Genomic DNA, 27311 nt, shown 5'->3' with positions numbered 1-27311 from the left:
CTGGAGACGTCGACATGCCGTTACTCAGTGCCCAAGGGTTGGGCATACCTGTGGAGAGGGTGGGGTATTTCCTGTTGAAGCCTGGGAGTGATGGCAATGACCGATTTGAAGGTCAGTGGATGGTAACTAACATGAAATGTAACCCGTGACCCATTTACTTTACATGCAAATCCTGTTGATCCAGACTAGTCTTTACATTACTAAAGAACTGTTTTGAGTGATTTCTAAATGAAATGTAGCTGCTCCAGGTAGAAGGTGCCAAGAATTTTGAACAAAACAAAGACAGGCCAGTTAACACAAAACAACAATGAAGAAAAATCATTAATCTTATTTTCTCCTCTCCCAGCCCCTGTACTGTACATTTCTAATTAAAACATGTTGCAATAAAATATGAGCAACATCTTCAAAACCACACAATGCACCATGTAATGCACTCCTGCGGCGTTCTGAATGGGCAATAAGCCCGTTCAGTACTGACCATTTATCTTGTGTGCTGTGCTCTTCACATTGTTGCTAATTAACTTCTGGGATCAGGAGTGTCAGTTCAGTAGTGTTCCTTACTGGGGTCCTTTGTTTATTAATTTATTCAGCGGACTTGTGTTAGATCAGTGGTTCTCAAACTGTGGTACGCGTACCGGCAGTGGTACGTGGAGTGCCGCCAGGTGGTACGCCAAATGACCCTGGAACTGGGTCGTGTGCGCTGAAAAATCGGGACGGGTTTTCATATTTTGTATTTTAATACGTGTCGAATATGCAGCCTACGCACTACGATACAGTGCGCGCTAATACTTCAGTGGACACAAGAGATACTCTGTAAATCTATACCACTCTATAGGAATGCGTGCTACGGATGCAAGTGACCAATTGGTATTTTAAAAAAGCTACTGTATCTCCAGCAAATAGGGAGAAAGGAGAATGTGCGTGATTTTGGAACAATGCCAACGTTGTAAACACAGGAATGCATCGAAATACGTGCTACGAACGCAGGTAATCTTGTGAGCACACGAAAGCATGATAACAGAAAAATATTTAAGAACTGTTCTAATTTGAGAAAAATACACCGAGCATCTCTGTGTTTCGCTCCCATGCGCATGAAATAAAAACTTTAAATAAATACGGAAATAAAAACTGAAACGCTGAAAAATGCAAGCTTACGGATTGCTAAAGCAGGTAAGCTACAGTACACTATTTCTGAAGAACCTTATTTACCATTGGCAAAAGAGCTGACACGTATTATGTGTAGAGAAAAAGCTGCTAAACAGCTCGACCTGCTGCCCCCCTCCCCGAAAGACACAGTCATTCATAGAATTATTGAAATGAAGGATTATATCAAAAGTACACTGAGTCTGTAGTCGATTTGGCCAATTTGCTCGTTTACGTTAGATACAAGTTTGAGGGCATGTCCCATGAAGACTTTCTGGTCTGTAAACCGCTACCAACAGGAACTACAGGAGAGCACATATTTCAGCTTCTGAATGAATTTATCGAAGAGAATGGCCTCGACTGGATAAAATGCGTCTTGAGTTTGTACAGACGGTGCTAGAGCAATGACAAGCCCACATAATGGTGTAGTTGCACGAATTAGAGAGGTTGCTCCAGAAATTAATGTACGCATTACAACATCCACCGCGAGACCTTTGCCGTCAAGAAAATGCCTGACGATTTAAAATCTGTTAAGACTGTTGTGAATTGTATCAAGGCTCGAAAAATTAATTAACATCTGCTTTGCTCAACTAAACAGGCTCACCCCTCTCACTGAAATGGTGCTTTTTTATTAGTTGTTGTTAATGTTTTTTTTTCTGTAAAACACTTTGAGTAGCCACCTTTAAAGGCGCTATATCAAATAACGTTTATTATTATAATATTTATTATATGTATGTGTGAGTGTGTGTGCACGCACGCTCATGTTGGTCATTGAGAATTTCTGGGGTTCCTATGAGATGATGACTTGTAGGTGGTACTTGGATGCTTTGGTTGGATTAGGGGTGGTACTTGGTCTAAAAAGTTTGAGAACCACTGTGTTAGATAATAGCAGCACATGTTATTTGCTGAAGTGCATCACTGTGCCCACTTGCAACAAAGAGGCAGCAGTTTGGGGGAGACCATTGGACTAAGCAGGATGTAAACTAAATAAATCTCCATTTACTGAATGCCTATTAGAAACAGAAACTCTAAAGCAGCAGAGTTGAGAGCCAAACCCAGAATAAAAAAACGTTCAGATTTTCAGATTCAGATGTTTTCAGTTACGTGTTGTTATTTTTGGTAGTGGTATTGATCATGCCATGATGTAGATCATACTCTTAAAAACATCATCCTTAATGCTTCCAGACTTCTTCCTGTTCATGTCGTAGCTGGGGATGTGCGAATTGCTTCAATGAGCGCTTGTGTGGATGCCTCTTCCAGGTGCTGATGGATATGTTCGATCAGGACGAGGACATCGGGCTGGTTTCTCTGTGTGGCGACGAGCCTTTGTCCACAGGAGAGCTGACCTATGACGACCTGGTGCGGCTAGAGATCGCAGAGGAGCGACAGTACCTGCGGGAGCTCGACCTCATTGTCAAAGTGTTCCGTCAGGCCTTCCTGTCCAACCCCAAGCTCTTCACGCCACACGTGAGTACTCACTGGACCTCCTCCTCCCTCTTCCTACCCCCTCTCCGTCCGCGCGCCGGTCCTGCTCGGTCAATAGCTAGATTACGTAGTGGAAAACCGGCAGTGCGGTTCTTTTTTTTAAACTCTGTGAATGAGCCATGCAGAAAGTTAATTTGCTCCTGAAAGGTCCAGTGAATTAATTGAGCGTCGTATGGGTCTGAATGAAGCCATATTCTTTGGCTTATCTCTGCGGTCTGATTCACACTTTAAAAAACGCTCCTGCCCTCACTATGCTGCACCTTCACAAAGCAGTCCTTCAGCCAACCTCTAGAAATCTTGAAATTGTCTTTCTTAGATATTTGCTGAAGCAGCCACCTGCTTTGAGTGTTCACTGTTGACTCACAGCTGTGACTCCTGAATGTAGCATAATATTAACTCCAGGTGTGGGGTAATAAGAAGATGCAGCTCCATTGTGCATGTGGGCTCGTTTAGATTTTAATTGCCAGCAGCCATATCACCCTGCAACTCACAACTGGCAACCCACTGAAGCTAAGCAGGTGTGAGCCTGGTCACTACCTGGATGGGAGACCTCCTGGGAAAAACTAAGGTTGCTGCTGGAAGAGGTGTTAGTGGGGCCAGCAGGGGGCGCTCACCCTGCGGTCCATGTGGGTCCTAAAGCCCCAGTATAGTGACGGGGACACTATACTGTAAACAGGCGCCGTCCTTCAGATGAGACGTAAAACCGAGGTCCTGACTCTCTGTGGTCATTAAAAATCCTAGGGCGTTTCTTGAAAAGAGTAGGGGTGTAACGCCGGCGTCCTGGCCAAAGTTCCCATTGGCCCTTACCAATCATGGCCTCCTAATAATCCCCCTCAATGAATTGGCTTCATTACACTGTTCTCCTCCCCACTGAGAGCTGATGTGTGGTGAGCGTTCTGGCGCACTATGGCTGTCGTCGCATCATCCAGGTGGATGCTGCACATTGGTGGTGGTGGAGGGGAGTCCCCATTACCTATAAAGCGCTCTGAGTGGAGTGTCCAGAAAAGCACTATATAAGTGTAAGCAATTATTATTGTTATTAATTATTAATCTTGCTGCTCTGGAAGTATCCGGACTCAAAGAGTCCGGTTTCTTCCACACACACAGATACACACGTTTGTCTTCATATTTGTTGGGAATTTCCCTATGACTTTATTTCTGTAATTTATTTTTTATTCCAAAGTTTATTCAAATGAAACTAAAAGTGTCCAAAACATCCAGTCATATTTCAAATGTAAAAGACGTCTTTGTTTATTTCCGACATTTACTTTAAGGAGATTATCCCCATATCTTCAGTTTGTTTGGAGTTACTACTGTGTAATTGTAGGAACATTGTCAGACTTCACAACTACAGTCGCACATAAACTCTTTGTTTAGCTGGACATGTTAACTCTTACCATATAAGTCTTTTAGGCCTTCAATGCAACCTTTCCTCTTTCTGTCATCTTACGATCCAGAAAAACCGAGGGAAACATATCTAAATATACAGAAGAAAACTCTGAAAGTGCAGTTGTGATCCCTTAACGAAATCAATCACTGATCCCTTAATTTGTCTTCTAATCCCATGCTTTTTTTCTCCCCTGTGTCTGAGGAGTATGGTTTTGAGCTGGTTATGAAGGAATTGCCAGTACAGTCTGAAATTCTATCTGGAAAACAGAATAATGACCTCAAACGCTTCCCTTAAGAATAACTGAAACGGAGCAGCTGTAGCATCTGTTGTGTGTATCGAAGTGTAACGTGACGAGCTGGAGAGAGCAACAGTGAACATGAATAAATAAGAAGGGATACAGTAGATGCAAAAGGCCTTTATGCATTTTAAATGAGAGGGGTACTGTGTCAGGTGGTAGCTGGAAAGAGAATCTATCAAAAGCATAATGAGGTTTTTAAGAATCTGCAGTGATACACAGCATCCATTAAGACCATCCATGGGAGTGCTACAGTATGGATATTGAAGTGATTAGGAGCCAGCCTTTTTATCATCGTTTGTAACATGTCATCACAGTGCTTTAGAACACAGAAAATCTAAGATTCCCTTAGGTTAATCCTCTAAAGATGTGTTACTTTTCAATAAATATTTAAACTTTTTAGGGATTTTTATATCAATAGTATTTACTGTTGAGTAAGGTATTCTGCTGCTAGTTTGTTTTCCAGTTTGTATATAGATAATGCTGATAAAAATAAATAGAATTCTATTTTTAGGAAAAAGTTACCCATATTTTGGATATTGATTAAATGTTTTGGTCTTTTGTCTTCTTTGGAGCCAAGTTCCCTTTAACAGTGAATTGAGGTTTTGTGTAGACTGTGAAATACGGAATATTTTTCATTTGATTAAGAAAGAGAAGGAACATAGAGTGGATTAAAAGAACTAAAAGATCAGTGAATATGACAAGAAAGGAATGATAAAGGTGTTTGAGTTTGTAAACCCGTATGTTTGTACTGTAGGTATGACCAGCAGTGGTTAAAATCTGTTTTGGTGGTGTGTAAAGTATTTAGTATTGACATACTGTACCCTTTTTGGAGTGTTGTTAATTCACACCAGCAGCCTCAAGAACAGCTGAGAGGATATGACACTTCAGTCCAGTCAGAAGTTTTGCAAAAACAAAACACTTGAGTTGTACCTTTGTGATTCAGGGCCTTTAATTAAATATCGAATGTGTAAGTCAGCTGCAGATTGCTTTTGGCATCTCTTGTAGCATCAGCAGGAAGAAGCAAGTGAAAAATGCATCTGGAAATCCATGCCTATAGGCAGTGATCTAATGTTAGCAGCACTGTTGTCTGCAGGATATTGACGTGATCTTCAGCAATATTCTGGATATCCACGAGCTGACGGTGAAGCTGCTGGGGCTGATTGAGGACGCGGTGGAGATGACAACAGACAGCAGCCCCCATCCTCTCGTGGGCAGCTGCTTCGAAGATCTGGCCGAGGTACGTGTCGAGTCTTTGCAGGACAGGCAAGCTCTGATAATTGTGCCGCACTTCAGAAAGTACAAAAAAATGTGCACCATATTTTGTAGGGTTTTAGTTTTTTGTTTTTAGCTTTTGTGCTTGAACACGAAAAGACTGCTTCAGTGCCACTCGTGGAGGCTCTTTCTAACTGCAGACACAAAAAAACAACAAAGGGAGTGCAAGTAGAAGTACAGTAGATCCAGGGGTACCTGTGACAAGAGGTGTTTCTTTATACAGTGAGTTGCCAGCAGCCTTGGATTCAGATTTAATGGCAAATATTGTTAAAATAATTTAAATCTAATAATTACACATAGTGCTTTTCATACAGAAGGATCCCCAAGTTCTCTATGTGTAGGAGCTACCCTAAATCCTCCAGCCCCAAAGAGTTCCGCCCGTCCAGGTGACACGTACTTAAGCAGCCGTTTGGCACCTGCACCTCCATGGTACAGTAGAGAAACAGCTTCACCAGTTGAATTAACGTCAGATTATGCACACCCAGAGAGGAATTTCACCAGGATGCTGGAGTTAACACCATAAGCAGTACCATAGGATCTTTTTTGACTAAATAGTCATGTCTCATCTAAAAGACTGCACCTCCTACAGTAGTGTCCCCTGTCACCATCAGCTCTTGTCCACAATGTTGGAGACTCCAGACAGCCAAGAATTAGTGACAAGAATTAAAATCTCTAAGGCATATCTCTAGTTTTCCCAGCTGCAGTTGCCTCAGTCTTGACCTGTGAGGACTGAACGGGACCAGGCTTTGTCAGGGGTCTGGTCTGTAAGTGTGTCTTTGGGAACAATTACACTTATTTATCCAGGTCAAACCTGGAAGCGGTGGAGAGTCTTGTGCTGTCCGTGCCTTCGCAGCCATTTTTTCGAACTTGTCAATGATCTGAATTTCGTGCTGCTTTTGTGTGTTTATTGCATATTTGATCAAAGAATGTGTTCACAGGCTAACAAGATCGAGAATCCGAGCAAGGACAGCTTATAAATCCACATTTAACTGTTTTCAGGAGCAAGCATTTGATCCCTATGAAACGCTGTCTCAGGATATCCTCTCCCGCCAGTTTCGCGAGCATTTCAGCAGCCTGATGGCCAGGCCAGCTGTGGCCCTTCACTTCCAGGTACCAGAAGCTCTCTTACTCCCTCCCTCTGTGCTCTGGCTTTACAAGCAAGGGACGTCTGCATTCAGAATACCTGCACCTTGGAGTGTTTGTGTGATTTTCATGGGCTGAAGATGTGTTGGATCCACAGCTGCTTCAGGCATTTGGCATTTTATAATAAAGTTCAGAACAAGCCAGGGCATGCAGAACTCTGTAGGTGCATATTTAAGGATTTTAAGTGCACCACAGTTATCTATTAATTTAAATGCTTTCTAAACAACGGCACGAGATTTCAAATAACACTGTTCTTGACTTATTTGCACACTCTTTTATTCGTTTACAGAAACCTGAATTTAGACAGACATTTATACTTACAATACCTTCTGAAATAATTAGAAATACATTGAAAATACAGATTATAGACAGTGTCCTAAATTCAGCACATGACTGTACTGGCTTCCTCATTGCAAAGTTCTGCTGCTAGTTTGTTTTCCAGTTTGTATATAGATAATGCTGATAAAAAGAAATAGAAATAGAAAAAAAAAGAAATAGAATTATATTCTTTATATTATATACTTTTTCTGCCTTCAACTACTGCTCATTCTTCAGCTGTACTGTTTTTATTTTTAATCTCCTGCTTGGAGATCCCAGTACTGATTCACAGGAAACCCTGTCATACAAATTCTGTAAAGCTGGAATAAAATCAGGCAGCTTTTAGGACCCTGAAATTCCTTATGCTTTAAGATGCGTTTTTAAGAAGTCTATACAAGTGTCTCTTGTTTTTGTAGCTATATGCCAGTTGTTGCCCAGATTGCATGCACAATTTCTTGTGGTTACGTTTCCAGCTCAGTGCAGGGCTATTTTCTTCCTTCCTCTACCACCATAGCATAAATGCTCAGAAACAAACTGCCAGATTGATTGCACACAAATTAAATAAAAGTTGCTTTTTACATGTCATCATACATCAGAAGCAGTGACAATACTCCCTCGTCTACCATCTTTATTTCAGCTTTTCCCTTCACCCTATTTTTGTGCTAACAAATTGGGTTGAGAGGTTGGATAGCTTAGTTGAAATACCATTTAGTAAAAGAGAGTAGTAACCTTAAAGAGGAACTGCAGTCCTAATTTCTCAGACCTGTTATTAAATCTTGGCAACTAAATTCATTGACTTCATAGAACAAATTTACCCATTTCAAATTAAGCACAAAATTGTGAACTGTAAGTCGCCATGTTGTCACAAACTTGCTTTTGAGTTCCCACGAATTGGGTCGTGATGCCTCCCTTCCTGCTCACTAGTCACTGTAATGTCATGTACAAGCAAATAAGTACAGGTTGTGCAGCAGACTTTTCGCCATAGAAACGTTCCAACGTGATCTGAGTTAACAAGTAAGTAGTATTGTTGGCAATACTTTCTCAAAAATAGAAAGTAATATTTCTATTGGATTTAAAGAGATTTATTCACAAGCCTGCTAGTTTGCAAAGTCATAGAGCCGCAACACGTCACCAGACGTTTTGTTGCCTCGTTCCGAATCTCAGAACATGGTGCTGTGCATACCTGGAAATTTAATCAATTTTGTGACGTAAATTGGGGAGATTTCAGGTTACTGTGTACAGTTGACTTTTACTGCGGTTTGAAATGCGCTCATCAATGTTGATTCCTTCTAACGCCGAGATTTCAAAATAGCATTGCAGTACTGTTTTAAACTATTTGGGAATTAAATTAACTTCATTTTTTTAAAACAATTTCCCACAGTTGCACGTAACATTTGAAGAAATTGTCGATATTATGATTAATAAACTACGGACCTTTGGATGTTATTGACAGACCTGCTGTAATTCGGTGACGCATCTTAAGTGCTAACTCTTTTGGATGTTTTTAAGTTGACATGCTTTTGCACACTTGGCCCTGCATTTTATCTTCAGCATTTTCTGCCTGCTTATCAATAGAAATACACGTGTGGCCATTATTTCCTCAACTGTGTATGGACATTAAACACTGAACCTCCAAACTGCGTGAAAATGAACCGTGTGGTTTTCAGTCCGTAGAGCAAACCAAAGGGAGGGTTTGTGAAAAGGTTGCAGTCATGTCTGCCTCGCTCATCTGTTTCTCCAGCTCTCTTCCTGGGTGTGCTGTTCCTCTCCATGTACCTCACTAGGATGACACTTTCTGTAGTACTTCGAAGTCCGACTCTTCCTCCCACCTTTATCTGTTTTTATGCTTCCGGCGTCCCACCCTCTTTCTACCTCTCCTTGTCTTTTTCTTCCTCCTTGTGTTCCTGTCCCCTCCTTGCCTTATTTTATTTCTTCCTCTCTCCCCTTCTCTCGGCTTGCCGTCAGATGAATGTCCCCACTGAGACCCGCTCAGCCACTACACTTTGCGCCGTCTGGTATTGTGGGTAAATTGCATCGCCTTTTAAAAATAGAACTGGCCAGCGTACCGCAAGCCCTTTTTCTCTCTGGAGAAGAGAACTGGAGAGAAACTCAGTATGTCCCGCTTTCATTAAAACCTGCAAGATGCCCCCAATAAATAGGGATTATAAGAAAAGGATAGACTCATTTTATTTAGTATATAAGTACAAGGTAAAACAATACTGCTTAACATTTCATGGCTATATTGTATTGTGTTTTAAAGGTCTTTCAGTATTGGGTGCTAAGTCTGTAAAGTCTATAAACATTGCTTAACAAAATCTAATGGCAAAATGCTCAGTTCCTCAATAACATCACTGTTTACAAGCCAGTGCCTTATCAATTATGAATGGAGGTTAAGCGCAGTGAAGCTGTCGGACTGTCTCCAGGCAGAGTCCAGTGTCCCTCCCGCCTCCTTTTCCTGCTCTCCAGAAGCCTTGACAGTGGTTATCCTTGGCTCTTTGAAGGTCAGAGGTCAGGAATGTAAGAGGAAGATGGCTCAGTACAGTGATGGTGCTGAAAATTAGGCTGTCCTTTATAGAGGTGTGGCTTTTAAAAATCCTCGAGTGGAACCACACAAGTGGTTTACAGTATCTGCTATGGAGTGGCCTTCACCTATGTAAAAAAAGACAGGATTTCTTGTTTCTACTCCGAGTTGTTCTGGAATGTGAAATAACATTTGTAATTGTAAACAGTTCTGACAATCATTTGGAAGGAGGCTGTAATTAAAGGAGATGGCCCGGTAGAACTGCCTCCAAGCGATCCCAAGAATTCACAGTTGGCCTTTTCTTGAAGTGCAGAGCGCCATAATTCTTAAATCAGCACAAGTGGATGTGCTATGTAATGTGTCCACCATTTGCTACAGTGAAAAGAAGCAAATTTGAGTGATCGGTACTGTTCAATTACATGTAAAGGCAGAGAAATTGAAAATATTTAAAACTTAGAAAACAATTTAAATAGAAAGTCTGTTAAATTAACTTTTTCATTACAATCTTGACTGATACCAAGATGGATTCTGTGACGTTAATGTTTATTTGCACATTGAACTTCATGCACTGCTTACCAATGGTGTGTATGTAGCTCTCATGGCAAACAGTGCAGACTCTTGTAAGCAGTTTATGCAGTGAGGTATTGATTATCTGTCTGCTGTCTGAGTAAGAGGTTTTTAAGAGATACAGTGACCTCCAGCTCATATTACTCTGCTGTCTACAGCAACCAGCACTGGGTGTTGAGATTCATAATACAATCTCCTCTCTCTGTCTCTTTTATTCTGTTTATTCCCTTTCCACTGGCCATGAAACCTTCAATGTTGATATGCTTCTTCTTTTTGCAATAGACAAAGGTTTGTGTAGAGACCAATTCCTTGAGGGTTCTTCTTACATTTAAAGTTTTTCATTTAAAGGGGTGTTGATATTTACCCATTGCTGATACTCTATAGTATGCATAATGTCAAATAGTGGTGATCTCTATGTTAGATGTCTGTCAAACTAACATTCTTTTTGTGACCGGAACACAGGTGTTGAGTGTGTGAAAAACTCGGATTGCTGACTAGCTCTGTCTCTTTATGCTTCATCCCAGTCAATAGCTGAGGGTTTCAAGGAGGCTGTGCAGTATGTTCTGCCCCAGCTCATGATGGTTCCAGTCTATCACTGTTTGCACTACTTTGAACTGCTGCAGGTAAGTCTTGTTCGTCAGTCTCGTACGAACATGGTCTACTCTGGTGCAGTGCTACAATGAAAAGGTGATCTTCCTCAACCACCAGTTTCCCCAGGAAGCTACAGTAGTGTGGAAATCCAGTTGAAATCTCAGTTGAATAGAGACTAGTGACCTCTGTCCTGTCTCTGAATAAAAAAAAACACCATACCCCTTTATTATATAGTTTGGTTTGGCTGGAGGATAGTTTGATTAGTCTCTGGAGGAGGTGGGAAACAGCAGTTAATATTTTCTTTTTTTGGCAAAAATTCATATGGGCATGCCATTTAATCTCAAAGGAAATCAACATGCTTTGCCTGCTCACTTTTTTTAGAGAAGTAATTTTTATATAATTATTTTAGATGTGACAGTGTTGTGTTTTTTGTTTTTAATTTAAAAGGTGGATCTTCTCCTTCTGTAGGTATGCTCAAGCAGTATGTGTGTGAAGTGCCATTGACAGTGTACTTTAGCAAGAAAGAGCACTCATGAATAGAAATATAAAATATGTACCACGATATCTACCACATTGATGTAGTCACGATAGCTAATACAGCTAATACACGTCTTAATAAAAGCCATGACCATGTACAGTACATAGGTCACTACCTTGCTGTGATTTTGACATTGAAGACAGTTGTACTTTCTCTCCTGATGTTTAAGTTCAATGTGAAATTTCTACCAGACTGGTGATGAAAGTCTAAAGTTTTCACTGGTGTCAGCTGCGGATTTCATTACCAGGTGTAATATTAACAACACGTCTTGTAGTGTGATATGGAAAGATCGTCCTCAGAATCTGAGAGACAACTTCTTTAACTCTTTTCAAATCCAAAAATCAGTCTACATCTGATTGCCTACATCTGTAAAAACCTGTATGCTCTTGGGTTTTTTTCTCCTTTTACTTTTTATTGAACTCTTTGTACCTTATTCTTTATTCGCGATGTACAGTGTCCTTGGGTTTGGAAAGGCACTTTATAAACAAAAGTTTATTATCATCATCAGCAGCAGCATCTAAAGGGAGCATTTTACTATTCTATCTAATAAATGTAGTGGTTTTACTGCTTTTTTTAAACTGGCAGGAAGATCTTTAAGCCATTTACTGTTTGTCTCCTTTTGTTATGCCACCCAGTGTAAGCGGACAATGTTTTTTTTATACAGGGTACTTATCTGGGAATTGCATGCCAGGCGCACAAACTTTCAGTGCATAAGAATAAATTGGAATATGAATATTCTGGTGTTGCAAATCCTGGGTGTTTGAAGAACTTGAAACATTTCCTTAGCTCATGGTTTCCTTTATTCTTCCAAGCACCCCCTCTTGTGGTAGACTTTGGAAATGCTTTCAGTATCTGCCGACTGAAGGGAGCCAGTTCAAGATTTACAAAAACATTTGCCAAAGATGGGATATTGCTTATTTTATCTGTTTTGTTTTTGTTGCTCACATATTGTAGAGTTTAGAATGTAATTGCTCTAATTTGTGTGAATAGCAGCTCAGAAACTTTGTCCCTATTGACTCAGATTTTCTCCATCTGGTATCTCTTGCCCCATTACTGAAAATATAAATGCAATTTATATAATAATAATAATTGCTTACACTTATATAGCGCTTTTCTGGACACTCCACTCAAAGCGCTTTACAGGTAATGGGGACTCCCCTCCACCACCACCAATGTGCAGCATCCACCTGGATGATGCGACGACAGCCATAGTGTGCCAGAACGCTCACCACACATCAGTGATCAGTGGGGAGGAGAAAAGAGTAATTAAGCCAATTTGTAGAGGGGGATTATTAGGAGGCCATGATTGATAAAGGCCAATGTGAAATTTGGCCAGGACACCAGGTTACACCCCAACTCTTTTCGAGAAACACCCTGGGCTTTTTAATTACCACAGAGAGTCAGGACCTCGGTTTTACGTCTCATCCGAAGGACAGCGCCTGTTTACAGTATAGTGTCCCCGTCACTACACTGGGGCATTAGGACCCACATGAGCCGCAGGGTGAGCGCCCCCTGCTGGCCCCACTAAACACCTCTTCCAGCAGCAACCTTAGTTTTTCCCAGGAGGTCTCCCATCCAGGTAGTGACCAGGCTCACACCTGCTTAGCTTCAGTGGGTTGCCAGTTGTTAGTTGCAGAGTGATATGGCTGCTGGCAATATACCTCTATACCTCTGTTTTTGAAGAAAACGATATCGTCAGGAATATTGTCTTTCTCATTAAGGATCTGATGTGTGTAACTGTCTGTTGTAAGAATCTTCATTGCGTTTGTGCGGTTAACCAAACTTTGTTAGAGCTACTTTACATCCTTACCACATAAACCTGACCAATTTAGTGCTACTCATGATATAGATATACGCCCTATGAAGTGGCACCTTATTTCTTATTACCTTATTTAAAAAATGAATGTTGCAGCATTTTGATAAACGCATCGGGGATCAGGTGTCCAAATTTCCCCTTGGCCTTTAACCAATCATGGCCTCCTAATAATCCCCATCTATGAATTGGCTTCATTCCTTTGTTCTGGTGTTCACTGATAGCTGGTGTGTGGGGAGCGTACTGGCGCCCTTTTGAATAGAGTGTCAAAAAAAGCACTACATGAATGCAAGGATTATTATAACAAATGCCTGTACCTGAGTCTCATTGTGAACATTTCCACACATGAAATGCACAGATGGTGTTTGTAATGCACAGCTCTAATTATCCCTGGGTTCTACACATTATGGCCAAACATGTTCTTACCCTGATAGCATTAACCTGCTGCTGTCTCTGTGGGAAGGAGAAGATTCCACTGTCATCCCTGCTGTCCTGTCAACCCGGGAGGACAGGGCTTGTAAGAGCAGGGAAGGGTTTCACGCTTGCCAAGTCAGATTGGAATTGATCATGCCTTCCTTAAAAAGAAGAAGTGCATGTTCTCAGCTTTGAGGGGCGTCTGCACCCTAATACTTCTAACCAGGCTCCTAGGTGATTTATAGGTATCTGTCCCTTTTAAGTAAGGGAATGTGTTGCTAATGAACTGGAAAAAAAATAGATACATTTGATAGATAGATATGTGCGTCTAATTTAGAAAATAGGTTACTTGACCCCTAGAAAACCTTAAGACACAAGGTTCCTCCAGGAAGTGAGTTTCAGGGCCCCTAACCTAGAACACAGGAGACTTGTTCAGCGTACGTCCCGTGGCTTATAGACAGAGGCAGTTCAGGGGATTGCTTAACACACAGTAGAGAAACAAGGACACAGGGTCAAGGCTAAATAAAAGGGAATTAATTGGAGGAGGAGGCCAGGAAACGCTGCTTGTTGCTCTTCCTGAACGGGGGCGGTCTCTCTGCAGCAGCTGCAGGAGCGCAGTAAAGACCAGGACGACCAGGAGTGTCTGAAGCAGGCCATCACTGCCCTGCTGAACCTGCAGTGCAGCGTGGAGCGCATCTACAGCAAGCACCTGCCGCGCCGCAAGCCAGGGTGAGCGTCCGCTTCGTCCGTCGCAGGCACACCGCGGGCTCGGCACGGCTGCTGGGAGTCCGGCTCCGGCATCGCTAGTGGAGCTCGACATGAAATCGCATTAGCTCTGCAGAGTCGATAGAAACACTCATATTCATAATTTCAGTAATAAACTTAATAATTTCAATAAACCCAGTGTTTCATTTTTTTAGTAGTAGACAAAGACAGAGCAATGAGACAGATACCTATTATTATGTGATACACCCGTACCTCTTTTTATCACGTTCCCAGTAACTCTTTCATATGGCGAACATTTTTTAAAAGAAAAACGCATTTCCATTGTTTCTTATGGGGGGAAAATCACTATGTTCCCAAAAATGTCATCCCTACTTTACACTTTTTTCATCAAAAAGTGACAAAACAAACAATAATTACTAACATTCAAACTGTGGTGTGTGCTTTTATTAATAAAAAAATTGTTTACTTAGATCATTAATCATACCCGAGTACAGTACTCTATTGTACAGTTACTAATTACACACACTCACAATTTTCATTTTCTTAACACCTTGAGCGTCCATGATAAAGTGTAGACCACAGATTTTCTTCTGCGAAGAGTAAGAACACATGCAGTAGCAAACAATGCACAAAGCAGGATGCGCCGAACTGTATCACACATGTCTTTCGTGCCACTCTGTAGGGTCTGTGCTCGGTCTCACCCAGACTAGTTAGTGGAATGTGATGCAAACACTTGATATGCAATACGAGTAGCATACTGACGCGATCCTCTTCACTGTCTACATTTGGCGGAGCTTTCAAAGTTTTTCTTTGTATCGCTTCTTCGTAGTTTGGAAGTCGGGTTTCATTGTTTGAAATGTGGAGACAAGTTTCACGTGCTTCGTAATAGGGAATTTTCCTAAAAATAACATTTGGGAAAAGAGATGCAGGCGTACAGTATCTCTGGGGGATGATGCGGTGGCTCTGTGGCTAAGGATCTGCGCCTGTGGGTGGAAGGTTGCCGGTTCGTATCCTGCGGCTGGCAGAGGAATCCTACTCTGTTGGGCCCCTGAGCAAGCTTTAACCCCAGCTGCTCCAGGGGTGCCGTATAAATGGCTGACCCTGCGCTCTGACCCCAAGCTTCTCTCTCCCCGTCTGTGTGCCTGTGTCTCTCATGGAGAGCAAGCGGAGGTATGCGAAAAGACGAATTCCTAATGTAAGAAATTGTATATGGCTAATAAAGTGATCTTATCTACTGTATCTCTTATGTAAAGTGATTTTGACGGGGTTACATGTTACGGAAGCAGATTCATCGATGAAGCCCATGTTTTTGGCACGCAACTGGGTTCCTCTTGCTTTGGTGTCTCACGAGTCTGCGCCTCCTGCTTGTGCAGGGAGCCTATGTACCGGCTGTACAGCCGACAGGTCCGCAGCAAGCAGCTGGCCATCAAGAGGATGAACGAGATCCAGAAGAGCATAGATGGCTGGGAGGGCAAGGACATCGGGCAGTGCTGCAGCGAGTTCATCCTCGAGGGCCCACTCACCCGCGCCGGCGCCAAGCACGAGCGCCACATGTTCCTCTTCGACGGCCTGCTGATCAGCTGCAAGGCCAACCACGGGCAGAGCTCGCGGCTGCCGGGCGCGGGCAGCGGCGCCGAGTTCCGCCTCAAGGAGAAGTTCGTGCTGCGCAAGGTGCGCATCGTGGACCGCGAGGACTCGCCCGACCTGCGGCACGCCTTCGAGATCGTGGGCAAGGACGAGAACTGCGCCGTCTTCTGCGCCAAGAGCGCGGAGGAGAAGAGCGCCTGGATGGCGGCGCTGGTGACGCTGCAGTACCGCAGCACACTGGACCGCATGCTGGACACGGTGCTGCAGCACGAGGAGCAGGCGCAACCCCTGCGCCTGCCCTCCCCCGAGGCCTACTGCTTCGCCGTGCAGGACTCCGAGGAGAACATCGTCTTCGAGGACAGCGTGCAGAGCAAGACCGGCATCCCCATCATCAAGGCCGGCACCGTCGTCAAGCTCATTGAAAGACTCACCTTCCACATGTACGCAGGTAATAACAACTCCTTACACTTACATACGCTTTTCTGGACACTCCACTCAAAGAGCTTTACAGGTGATGTGGACTCTCCTCCACCACCACCAGTGTGCAGCATCCACCTGGATGAAGTGACGGCAGCCATAGTGCGCCAGAACACTCCCCAAACACTAGGTACCAGTGGGGAGGAGAACAGAGTCATGCAGCCAGTTCACAGATGGGGATTATTAGGAGGCCATGACTGGTAAAGGCCAGGGAGAAATTTGGCCAGGACACCAGGGTGACACCCCTACTCTTTTCAAGAAACGCACAGAATTTTTTAATGACCACAGAGAGTCAGGACCTCAGTTGAATGTCACATCCTAGGGATGGTGCCTTTTTGCAGTATAGTGTCCCCATCACTATGGCATTATTACCCACACAGACTGCTGGGTGAGTGTCCCCTACTGGCCCCTCTAATACCTCTTCCAGCAGCAACCTTACCTTTCCCAGGAGGTTTCCTGTCCAGGTACTGTAGGCAGTCACATGGCGCTGACGCTGGGACCCATCGTCAATTTGATTGCTGTTAGCATCTGGTTTCAGTTTTTCAGAGAATAAGTTAGTTCTCCTCAACGTATGACCTTGTTCATCTTCACCAGTAACAGTGGTATTGTAGCCTGTACTAGGGAGCTTACTTGTAGAAAGTTGTAACATCTTCCTCATGTTGTTTGGTCTTCGTCAATGATGCAGGTTCTCCTGTTGTTCTGCTGCATCTCTGCCCTGCGATTGGAGGTCACTTACAAAATATTTTAAACCCCTTAATCTGAGCAGGTCATTCAGTAGTAACAGACCAGACCCTACTTAGATGTGAAAAGTGGTCGAGCATTGAAAAGATGATAGTAATATTTGAGGGACAGAATCATGTTAGGAATAGCTGAGTGAGGCCCACACATTAATGCAGACTCCAGAGATTATGGGTAGAATGTATTACATTAATGCCAGATAAAAGATTTGAAAGAACCAATGCAAACAAAAAAGAGAAGACTGGTATTAAGTAAAAAGGACACTTAACAAAATAATAATACATTTGTGATTGAGGTATTGTAGGTTATAGATACATTGGTGCTTCCACTTTGTTGGTTAGTGCAATGAATGCTGGGATGGATTGGACTAGAGAATCGTGTTTATAACTTTGGCAAAAAACTGGAGTCTGTCTTTCTCCCTAATTTTCATTATAAACTTGGATCAGTGGTGTAATAGAAAGACCTGAAAATAAAACCCAAATGATCTGTTATCCCTGGACAAACACTACTCACTCAGTAAAGCCAAGCAACTATTAAACTGATAAACAAACCTCAAAACTCAGTGGTTTTGATTAATCAGTATCATGCCTCTCAGGAGCCAGGGATTGTGGCCGTGAAGTGTGATGGATAAATTTCCCCCTGAGTTTCGGTTTGCAGACCTGGCTGAACCCTTTCTTTTACAGATCCTAATTTTGTGCGCACTTTCCTGACAACATACCGCTCCTTCTGCAAGCCCTCTGAGTTGCTTGACCTGTTGATAGACCGGTAAGAAAAGCATTTTTTTCTATGTCTGTTTTTCTATCTGGTGCAGCCTAGTGTAAAAAGCACTGTAAAGGCATGTCAGCTGAGACTTACTGAAGTGACCCTGTCTTCCCTGCAGGATTGAGATCCCTGAGCCAGAGTCCACCGAGGCACAGGCCCTGTGGAATGGGGAGCAGCCAATGGCAGCAGAGCTCCAGAGATTTCGCAAGGAGTATGTCCAGCCAGTCCAGCTCCGGTATGGACCTCACCGCTGCAGGCGACGTGTTCATGCACTGATATACTAACCTACCCCTCACAAACAGGCAGACAGCTTACTCCTCTAAAATCAAGTGAGACAGCGGTGTGGAGCAGAAAGAAGAGCTGTGGGCTTGTAAATGAAACACTGTGGGTTCAAATCTCTAGTGAGACAGTACCGCTGTTCCCCTGAATACTCACACTCGGAATGCTTCAGCAAAATGTCACTAATTGAAATTTTCACGTGTTTCAGTCCGGAGTTGTTGAACTAAGACCAACAAAAAAAACAAGACCCTGTAGCACAGGACCAGGCATGATTCTCTATGCAAGGGTACGTGCACTATGTAATAAACAGGAGAAAAGCAGACTGTGTGATTGGCAAGTAGGAGTTTAAAAACAAACTGAGTCTGAAGGCACAATATTTGCTGTGTAAACTCAGAACTAAGGCTTCTTTATTTTACAGGGTTCTCAATGTCTTCCGGCAGTGGGTGGAGCATCATTTCTATGACTTTGAGACAGACCCCGAGCTGTTGTACCGATTGGAAGAGTATGTCACCAATGTAATTCAGCCACGAGGTCAGTACATCGCTCTTCCTTAAAGCAATCTTAGGACTCCCACAATGCACAGTGCTCTTAAGGTTTTTATAGATCATATAGATCACAGCTGATAGTTTCCCCGGTTGTTTCAATAGGTAAGTCAATGAGAAAGTGGTTGGAGTCCATCAATAAAATCATCCGACGGAAGATGCAGACCCAGCTGAACGGAGTCAGCCACAGTATCACGTTCGGGAGCCCGCCCCCTCCAGTGGAGTGGCACATCAGCAGGGCAGGGCAGACAGAGACCTTTGCCCTCATGACGCTGCACCCCATCGAGATCGCACGGCAGCTCACGCTGCTGGAGTCCGAGCTCTACAGGTGAGCCGTCCTGGGGACACGGCCGGACCGTACCTGCTCATCGAGTGCCAGTCCTGGTCAAGGTGGCCCTCGCACCCACTGGATCAAAAACCAGCCAACCGCTCGGTTACACCATTCAACCTTTACATTAAAGTCGTCATAGGGTTAATTGAAACATTCGGACTGTTTTTGTTAGAGAATTCTTTTGCTTACCCATTTAGACCCAAACACCTTTAATTCTTTTATATAACACGTTTTTATGAAGACGGTACCTGGAAAGAACAGGAACATACAGTGTTTTTTTTAACCCTACATTGGCCTAAAATTTATGCTGATTTAAATACCATTGTACAGCTTTTTTGGCCTCAATGAAAATTTACCTACGGAAGATAGTTAACTGAAGAAGATGAAGTTCAAAAAGCTTTTAAGAATGTTTTGATTGTTTAACAGTCATATTTTTGGGGTTTGATGAATATTTAGAATGTGATGACTGGAGGGCTTCTGAGACACCCTGCAGGACTCCCACACTACGTAGACCTTTTTTACTCTCAGTGCGGGATTTCTGAGCCCAAATCAGCTTTAGGATGAGTCATCATTTGCTCCTATCTGTACTTTTCTTTTTTGGAGAGTTTTGGCTGCCTGTATTGTATACTGCCACATTCAGTGATTGTATCCAAAAGGTGTGTCAAATGAAAAGTTTAAGAAAACCTGTTCTAATGAGTAAACTCTCTTAAGTTTCTCATGTAAAGTGCAATTTCAAGTATAGCTGCATGCAACTTTGTACAGTTCTGGGACAGGAGGATATATTCTGGTTTTGTCCAACTGCCATGCTTTTCTTGAGCTTCCCCACTGCAAGGAGGCAGAAGCTGCATGACTAAAAACACATGATACAGCACACCTGGCAATACAGCGCCTAACTGCCAGAAAATTTCAAGTCTGAGAAAATCCCAAGCTTTTGAGGAGAAAAAAAATTCAAATATTCCAAGTCAAGCAACTTGTTCGTTAGATCTAAGCTGAATGAACAAAAGGAACGAACACCAGCCAGTGTGTGAGCATCCAGGACTGGGCTTGGGAATCCTTGTTCCACATCTTGTGCGACATTGAGCTCAATATGACAATGGCTTACATGCCTTAATCCATTAGACAGGGTTGTCTGTGTGGTAGTTATATCTCACCCGCCTCTCAGCTGCTTGCCCCGAGATAGAGACATAGTGCAGAAAACCTCATTGTCCAGCAATGCTGTTTTTTCCCAGCCCTAAGGCGCACATCCATGTAAATATTCATGTACATCAGTATGTAGTAATTTATGATTAACGAACCCACAGTCAATTTGTAAGGAGCAAATGAGAATCCATTTTGTGACATTAGCAAGAGCCATTGACAAGGTGTCTTATTGTGTTCTGACTGGCCCTCTCCTCTTGCTCACTCTTTTTAGGGCTGTCCGCCCCTCTGAGCTGGTGGGGAGTGTCTGGACCAAGGAAGACAAGGAGAAGAACTCCCCGAACCTTCTCAGGATGATCCGGCACACCACCAACCTCACTCTGTGGTTTGAAAAGTGGGTACATGGCATACACTGGCGGAGAGGCACTGTCTGTGTCTGGAGGAATAAAAGCTGAAATGGTTAAGAACACTTAGGAGAGGATAGCATTGTAGTGAATGACTGTTCAGTATGTTGGGCTCATTCTGTATCGCTGTTAATTGTGAATCCTTACCACTCATCCCCGGTCCTTGAGAGCCATATGTTCTTGTTTACAATGCAATGCACTTTATTAATCCCCAAGAGGGAAATTCAGTGAATTGTTTACTGTCCACCTGCAGTACTGACCTGTTGAACAGACCTGTTTGCATAATTGGGCCTTTTTTGGAAACATGATTATTTAACACAAGCAACTATAAAAGATTCTAAGGGCTGGAGAGAGGTGATGATTTTCTCCGGTTTTGTCCAGTGATTAAGTAAGGAGAGTTAATAATTAAAATCTGCAAGCAAAAAACTCTGACCCTGCAGGTAGTGATTTTGACCACCCTGGTAAAATCTTGTTCTCCTGTTCACTCGAGGTTGAAAGGGAGTGAATCTTCTGTTCTTTGTTTAGGTGCATAGTGGAGGCAGAGAACTTGGAGGAGAGAGTGGCTGTGCTCACACGTACCATTGAGATCCTGCAGGTGTTTCAGGAGCTGAACAACTTCAACGGCGTCCTGGAGATAGTCAGCGCCATCAACTCCGTGCCGGTGTACAGGCTTGACCACACCTTTGAGGTGAGCTGCCCACCTGTGCTGTAGGATTGGTGTTTCATTGTGATCCTGCTGTATTGGGTTAGGAGACATAAAGGACTGATTCTTACTGTTCTTCCTTGACAGGCTATACCAGAAAGGAAAAAGAAAATATTAGAAGAAGCAGTAGAACTCAGTCAGGACCATTTTAAGAAGTATTTGGCAAAACTCAAGTCCATAAATCCGCCTTGCGTGCCTTTCTTCGGTAAGAGTTTTCCTGTTAAAAGCACATTTTTTTAACTTTTACAATGTGCAGTTCAGTACACTAGTGAGACACGAGCATCCTGCAAAACTAGACGTTAAGTTAAAATGTGCAGATTTTTCTTGCATGTCCGAAAAAAGCAACAGTATCAAGTTGCCTGCCTGTGTCCTCCAGGTATCTATCTAACTAATATCTTGAAGACGGAGGAGGGGAATCCCGACTTTCTCAAGCGCCACGGGAAGGATCTGATTAACTTCAGCAAGCGCCGGAAAGTTGCCGAGATCACAGGGGAGATCCAGCAATACCAAAACCAGCCTTATTGCCTGAGGGTGGAACCTGATATCAAGGTACTTCGGGGCTCAGCCAGCCTCTCAAGACGAGGACCAGAGGGAGTAGGGTGTGCTGATGTTTGTCACAGGGGTTAACAGCATCTCTCGCATTAGTGAGGAAAGTGCTGAACCAGCCACCAAAGCAGAAGAAACATCTGAGCAGTACAATCATCCCTGAAATCACTAATATTTTCATCTATACACCAAGTACCTGCAGTTAGTACCATCTACTCCCATTTGTCATTGATGCCCCTTGAGATGGAGCAGGCCAGGTGACTAGGAAACCTCTGCTTACCTGCAGCAATGTTCAGAATTAAAACTATAGGCACCATACAGTTTAACATAAACTCAGGCCTCTTGCAGTGACTGTATAAATCCACTGCATAATCGTGGACTCAAACTAATTAAGGATTGTGCGTAAATAAAAGTGAGCTTGTTTGCATTTCTTTTTAGAAGTTCTTTGAAAACCTGAACCCCATGGGGAATATGAGTGAGAAAGAGTTCTCTGACTACCTGTTTAACAAGTCCATGGAGATAGAGCCTCGCAACTGCAAACAGCCTCCGAGATTTGTAAGTAACTTGGCTGCTTGCATCTTACCAACATACAGTATGGTCCTGACAAAAATGAGCACACTTGGGAGGACGTTTGAGATACTGTGAGCTCCAGTTTTATGACCTGCTCTGCCAAGAGCAGTATCTGATTTTCTCAGGGCTGTGCCGAGTTTCTGTTTTTCTTTGAAAAAATGTTTTTCTGTTTCACCTTTATTTTTATGGTTTTCAGATCAATTTTCAAAAACAGTTTGGGGTTTATGCAGTTATCGTTATGACAACATGTGGAGGGAATGAACGTCAAGGTTTCATTGGGCGATTCTAATCTTGGTGTGTGGTGTTGACGTCACTGAAGCTTGCTTCTGCCCCCTGCAGCCCAGGAAGACTCTCTACACGCTCAAGTCTCCAGGGATCCGGCCAGTGCGCCACACGTCTACCTCAGGCAGCCTGAAGGGCCACCCTGTTCCCCTCGAAAGGGAGCCCCCCCACAAGATCACCTTCCGCAGCATCGCCGAGACGGAAACTGAGAGCACTGCGTCCGTGCCTACCTCTCCCAACACCCCCTCCACACCCCCGCAGTCCGCCTCCTCCGACCTCGGTTCCGTGTTCCTGGATGCAGACCTCAGCAGCTCCTGCGGTGAGCCTCTGTCCCTGTCGCTGCCTGTCTGAGCTGCAGGGACACCCCCATGCAGTGGTCTGCAGCTCGGCCTTTTTAAACTTTTCTGCCTGGACCCATTTTCCGATTTTTGAGCTAGAAGAGTCTCTTCCCTGTTGCTCGGTTGGTTATCCCATGTTTCTTTCTGTGTGCTTTCACACGCCGGGCCTGAGTAACCTCTCCAGTAATCCAGGTTTAGATCACTGGAGCCACTCCTCAGCTGTGTTGTCAATAAATTCACTGTTAGGTCGTTTGAGCACTCACCCTAAGAAATGCTCAAAAATACCTTTGTTCTCAAGTGCACAAGTATTTTCTAAAATCTTATTTTTCTTTTTGGGTCTTTAACAGGAAGCAACAGTATTTTCGCTCCAGTACTACTGCCAACATCAAGTAAGTGTGATGCAAATCGAGGATTGTTTTCCCTAGTGTCTGATGTGATATTTATAAGGGGTCTCTTTTTGCGAAATCTTGTAAGGGTGACTGTAGCGACTGATGACCATTCCTTTCCCCCTTCGTGTTCGGAGAGGCAGGAAATCGGTCTGTTCTTCCTCCAGTGGCGCCCTGGCCTTGGGTCTGATGGCTGTCCCTGTGGTTGTGTCTCTCTCAGAGTCGTACTCTGTGTCATGCGGCAGTCTTCACCAGCTCAGCGAGGAGCTGCTCAAGCCACCCCCACTGCCCCCTCGCAGGAAAGACGCCATCACAGAGGCCAAGGTAACGCCACATGCACTTGTCTGCATCCTCAAAATACAGCCCTGTTTCTATACAATTTCTTTCTTCTGACTTTCAATTTGTCAGTTTAGGAATTTTGCCTTATCTTACGGACTTGTGAATTGTTCACACTGTTGTTCTTGAATTTGTAGACTGACTAGTCTGTTCCTTTATTATATGGTGCAGTAGTTGCTCATTTTGAATAAAAGATGAGTGAATGAGCTAATTTAAGTCGCAAAGGTCTTACTCTCTAGCTGTAGTTTTCAAACACACATATATATATATACACATATATATTTCACCTTTTTGTACCACGGGATGTCTTTTGTGTTGGTAAAAGCAAGCACAGCCCTAAGGTGGCTCATCCTGTGGGGGTGCTTGCAGCAGAGTGCAGCTTGAGGCCTGTGACACAGACACCACTGTCTCCGGCCCGCGACATGTCACAAGCCAGCTGTGGCCAGGGTTCCCCGAGCAGGGCACACACTCCACTCACCTAGAGTCTCTCTCGGCCTGAGCCTACAGTGGCAGCTCCTGTCAGTGAGAGACCCCGCTTAGAGCTTGCCTAAAAGATGTCCTGAAATGAACACCTGGCTCTGACAGGTGGGGGTGTTGGCCCTTGTTATTCCTGTGCAGTGTAGGAAGTGATGGGCAGGGACACAACAGTTGCTGAATTGAAAGTGAAAAATGAAGGTGAACCAGGGGTTGGTCCATGTGGTTGTGTTGTAGACGGGTCCCAGGCCTGACAGCCCTCCAGCCATCCCTCCCAGACTGCCTCCGCCGCTGATGAGGATCCAGCCCAGAGTGCCCACCTACAACGGCCCCAGCGATGGCCCCCTGCCCAGCCCGCCACCACCGCCCCCCAGGGACCCCCTCCCTGATACTCCCCCACCTGTGCCCCTGCGCCCACCGGAGATCTTCATGAACTACCCCCTGAACCTGCAGCCGTCTCCTGTGGGCCGCTTCCACTGGGAGTTCAGCACCTCACCCAGCTCGCCCAACACCCCGCCGGGCACGCCCTCCCCGAGGGTGCCCCGGCGCTGCTGCCCGCTGAGCGCCAGCCAGAACAGCCTCTGCCAGCCTCCTGCGCCGGTCACGGCCCCCCCGGTGCCTCCCCGCCAGAACTCGAACCCCCAGCTCCCCAAACTGCCACCAAAGACCTACAAGAGGGAGCTCTCCCACCCGCTGCACAGCCTCTCGCTGGTGGAGAACGCCAACGCCAACCCCTAAGGCCCTCACCCCCCCCACCCCCACAGGCACAGCCTCTGCCCCCCGCTGCCCTGCAGCATCCCCGGGCTCGGCCACGCCGGACGGCGAGCGCTGCACGAACCCGAACGCGCGACGGGAGAGGCGAACTTCACGCGGGAGCTCCCGATCGCCGACAGCGGCCTCTGGCCTGCCTCCAGCGACGCCCTGTCACCACCACCGCCGCCGCCTCTCAGGGGATCAGTCACTCAAACCCCACGTGCCAACAACAGCCTCGTGCCAGTACAAATGATGGGAGACTGCAGATGAGCTCTGCACCGCACCAGGACCCTGAAGATGACCTGTTGCTCACCTAAGAACAGCATGAACGTAATGCATTAGGAGGGCTTTCTTGCCATTGTGCAGTTGCACACTAATTGCAAAGGATTAATGTTAGTAATCTCTTTTTTTCAAAGCATTTTTGGGGTTCACCATACCTTATGTGCAGACTACGCACTGTACCCAATGCACAATATACTGGTAGTAGTGCCCAAAAAGTATTTTAGTACAACAAAAATTACATCTCTGACAGCACTGCTATGTGAATTCTGTAGTATTGTGGAATTACAAGGATCCTATACACTAATGTAGACAAAGAAAGAATTGGAAATAGTCCTATATTTCTTCTTTTTTTTTTTTGCTTAGCAATGCTTTGTTCAGAGAATTGAAATAGAACTGAGTAGATTGGCATAGGTCCAGAGTCACCAGTCTGATTGGTAGTCACCAGTATCATGCCTTGCTCAAGGCATTGAGCGACCAGAACTAAAAGTAATGTACATCAGTTCATAGCTTGTGCTTGCCTGAAGAATCATGCTGTTAGCAGGTGGCAGGGGTCTTTCTTATGCATTACAGCTAGGCATCACAAGTGGGAAAATGAAATTTGAGATTTCATGGAATTCTTTCAGTCATTTCTTCTTTGCACTGTATTGTATAAACATGGACATTAAACTTTAGTATGTTGCACTGAGCCATTAACAGGAGGACAGCGTCTGTGTGGGACTCCCTTTATAACTTGTTCTGCTTCAGTAGTGGCCTTTAATCAAGAGCAGTGAAGTTGATAAAGTCACTGGCGATGGACTTTGATGTTTATACTGGAATACAAGTCATCCCAATTCGGAAATCCACGGATCTGTGGAAGTAACTGCTATAGTCCTTAAGCTCCTTAAAAAGATGATGTCTTAAGCCCATCATTCTGTTTGATGCTAAGGAAAACTACAAAGCTGTATGACTTTAAAAATCCTAATCTCAACCGGTTTGGAAACTTTGACATTAATTAACCCCAAATCCCCCCTGCAAATGAAAAAGGAAGAATGCACTAGTTGTACTGATGTCTAATATTTGGATGCTTGAAGAGGGTTTTTTCTTTAAACTTAAACTTTAAAAAGAAATGTCTTTTTGATGGAATGACGTTTTTAAAAGATAACTCAATGCATCTTACTCGGATGTGCCTTTCTGTGTTTTGTTTTTCTACTTTCCCAAGTGAAAGATGGTGTCTAAATGTTAAAATCTGTGGCCTAAATAATGCTTAGAACAGAGCTCTATACTAGAAATGTACAGTTTTGTTGATGTAGTGTGTATCTGTAAATACACACGTACAGACATTACTTAATCTGTATAAAGTGATTTCTCAGTCTTGTACAATTCCCTTTCTGCCTTCATGTGTCAGGAACAACTTATTTAACAATCAAATGCTGCTACAGTCTGACAGATAATGTCATTTCCTCTTTCCACTGTTTTAATTTGACTGCTAAATAGAATGTGTGCCATGGCTTGTTCTTCAAAGTAAAGGGAAATGTCGTATTTCTAACACCACAGCCAGCAGTGAGTGTGGCAGTATAAACACTGCAGGAAGTTCAGGACACAGCCAGGCCTATCTCTGGTGTTCATTCAGCTTCTGCCTTTGTAATTCCTGAACTGCATGGAGAGCTTTCAGATTCATGATGCAGTGCCAACACCTGGTTCCCCAGCCTGTTTCTGGCACTATTCTACTACTATTCAGTGTTGCAGATCATGGGTAAATTTAAAAATTACTATCAAGGGTATCGGACATGGTTTTAATTGTGGACATCAACAAAATGGTTTGTTCCTTACGAAATCTCAGTGAAATCAGTTCTCCTTTGCTTGACTTTGTAAGCCCTTCCATTTCTTTCATAAGTTGTACTGTAGCAGCTTTTTATTGTACAGTAGCTGATGCTACCCAGATTTTATTTGATGGTCTGTGGCCTTTTAACTGTGCTTTGTATTAATGTTCTTAATGAGATTAATAAATCACCCCAGTCTTATTTTCTACTTAAATATAAATTCGCTCTCGCTCTTGATTTTCCCAAAGCCCTTTTCATTTTCATTTCAGTTAGGTTTTTTTTGCCTTCCACCCATTTTCTAACCACTTCATCCAATGGGGAGTCGGAGCCTATCCTGGCAAGCAATGAGCACAAGTTGGTATAACC

The 27311-nt window shown here is 43.8% G+C and overlaps 1 protein-coding gene across 1 annotated transcript in view; it reads left to right on the top strand.

The window, feature by feature from the left end:
* The window catches only part of sos2 (son of sevenless homolog 2 (Drosophila)), a 53574-nt gene extending 26409 nt beyond the window's left edge, over positions 1 to 27165 (top strand). Inside the window, exons 5-23 of the mRNA XM_088648262.1 lie at positions 2404 to 2610; positions 5410 to 5553; positions 6588 to 6698; positions 10662 to 10760; positions 14095 to 14222; positions 15593 to 16254; positions 17705 to 17786; positions 17902 to 18018; positions 18481 to 18593; positions 18710 to 18932; positions 20347 to 20466; positions 21002 to 21164; positions 21267 to 21384; positions 21556 to 21728; positions 22164 to 22280; positions 22635 to 22896; positions 23263 to 23304; positions 23522 to 23625; positions 24349 to 27165. Of these exons, the coding sequence (XP_088504388.1) occupies positions 2404 to 2610; positions 5410 to 5553; positions 6588 to 6698; positions 10662 to 10760; positions 14095 to 14222; positions 15593 to 16254; positions 17705 to 17786; positions 17902 to 18018; positions 18481 to 18593; positions 18710 to 18932; positions 20347 to 20466; positions 21002 to 21164; positions 21267 to 21384; positions 21556 to 21728; positions 22164 to 22280; positions 22635 to 22896; positions 23263 to 23304; positions 23522 to 23625; positions 24349 to 24849 (3486 nt within the window). The 3' untranslated portion in view covers positions 24850 to 27165. The remainder of the gene's footprint in view (positions 1 to 2403; positions 2611 to 5409; positions 5554 to 6587; positions 6699 to 10661; positions 10761 to 14094; positions 14223 to 15592; positions 16255 to 17704; positions 17787 to 17901; positions 18019 to 18480; positions 18594 to 18709; positions 18933 to 20346; positions 20467 to 21001; positions 21165 to 21266; positions 21385 to 21555; positions 21729 to 22163; positions 22281 to 22634; positions 22897 to 23262; positions 23305 to 23521; positions 23626 to 24348) is intronic.
* Positions 27166 to 27311: the final 146 nt, after the last annotated feature.

This window comes from Lepisosteus platostomus, chromosome 10 (genome assembly GCF_059453375.1).
Source record: "Lepisosteus platostomus isolate fLepPlt1 chromosome 10, fLepPlt1.hap1, whole genome shotgun sequence".
Classification (NCBI taxonomy): Eukaryota; Metazoa; Chordata; class Actinopteri; order Semionotiformes; family Lepisosteidae; genus Lepisosteus; species Lepisosteus platostomus.
Note: the sequence above shows the minus strand (reverse complement) of the source record. Positions and strands in the feature narration are given on the sequence as shown.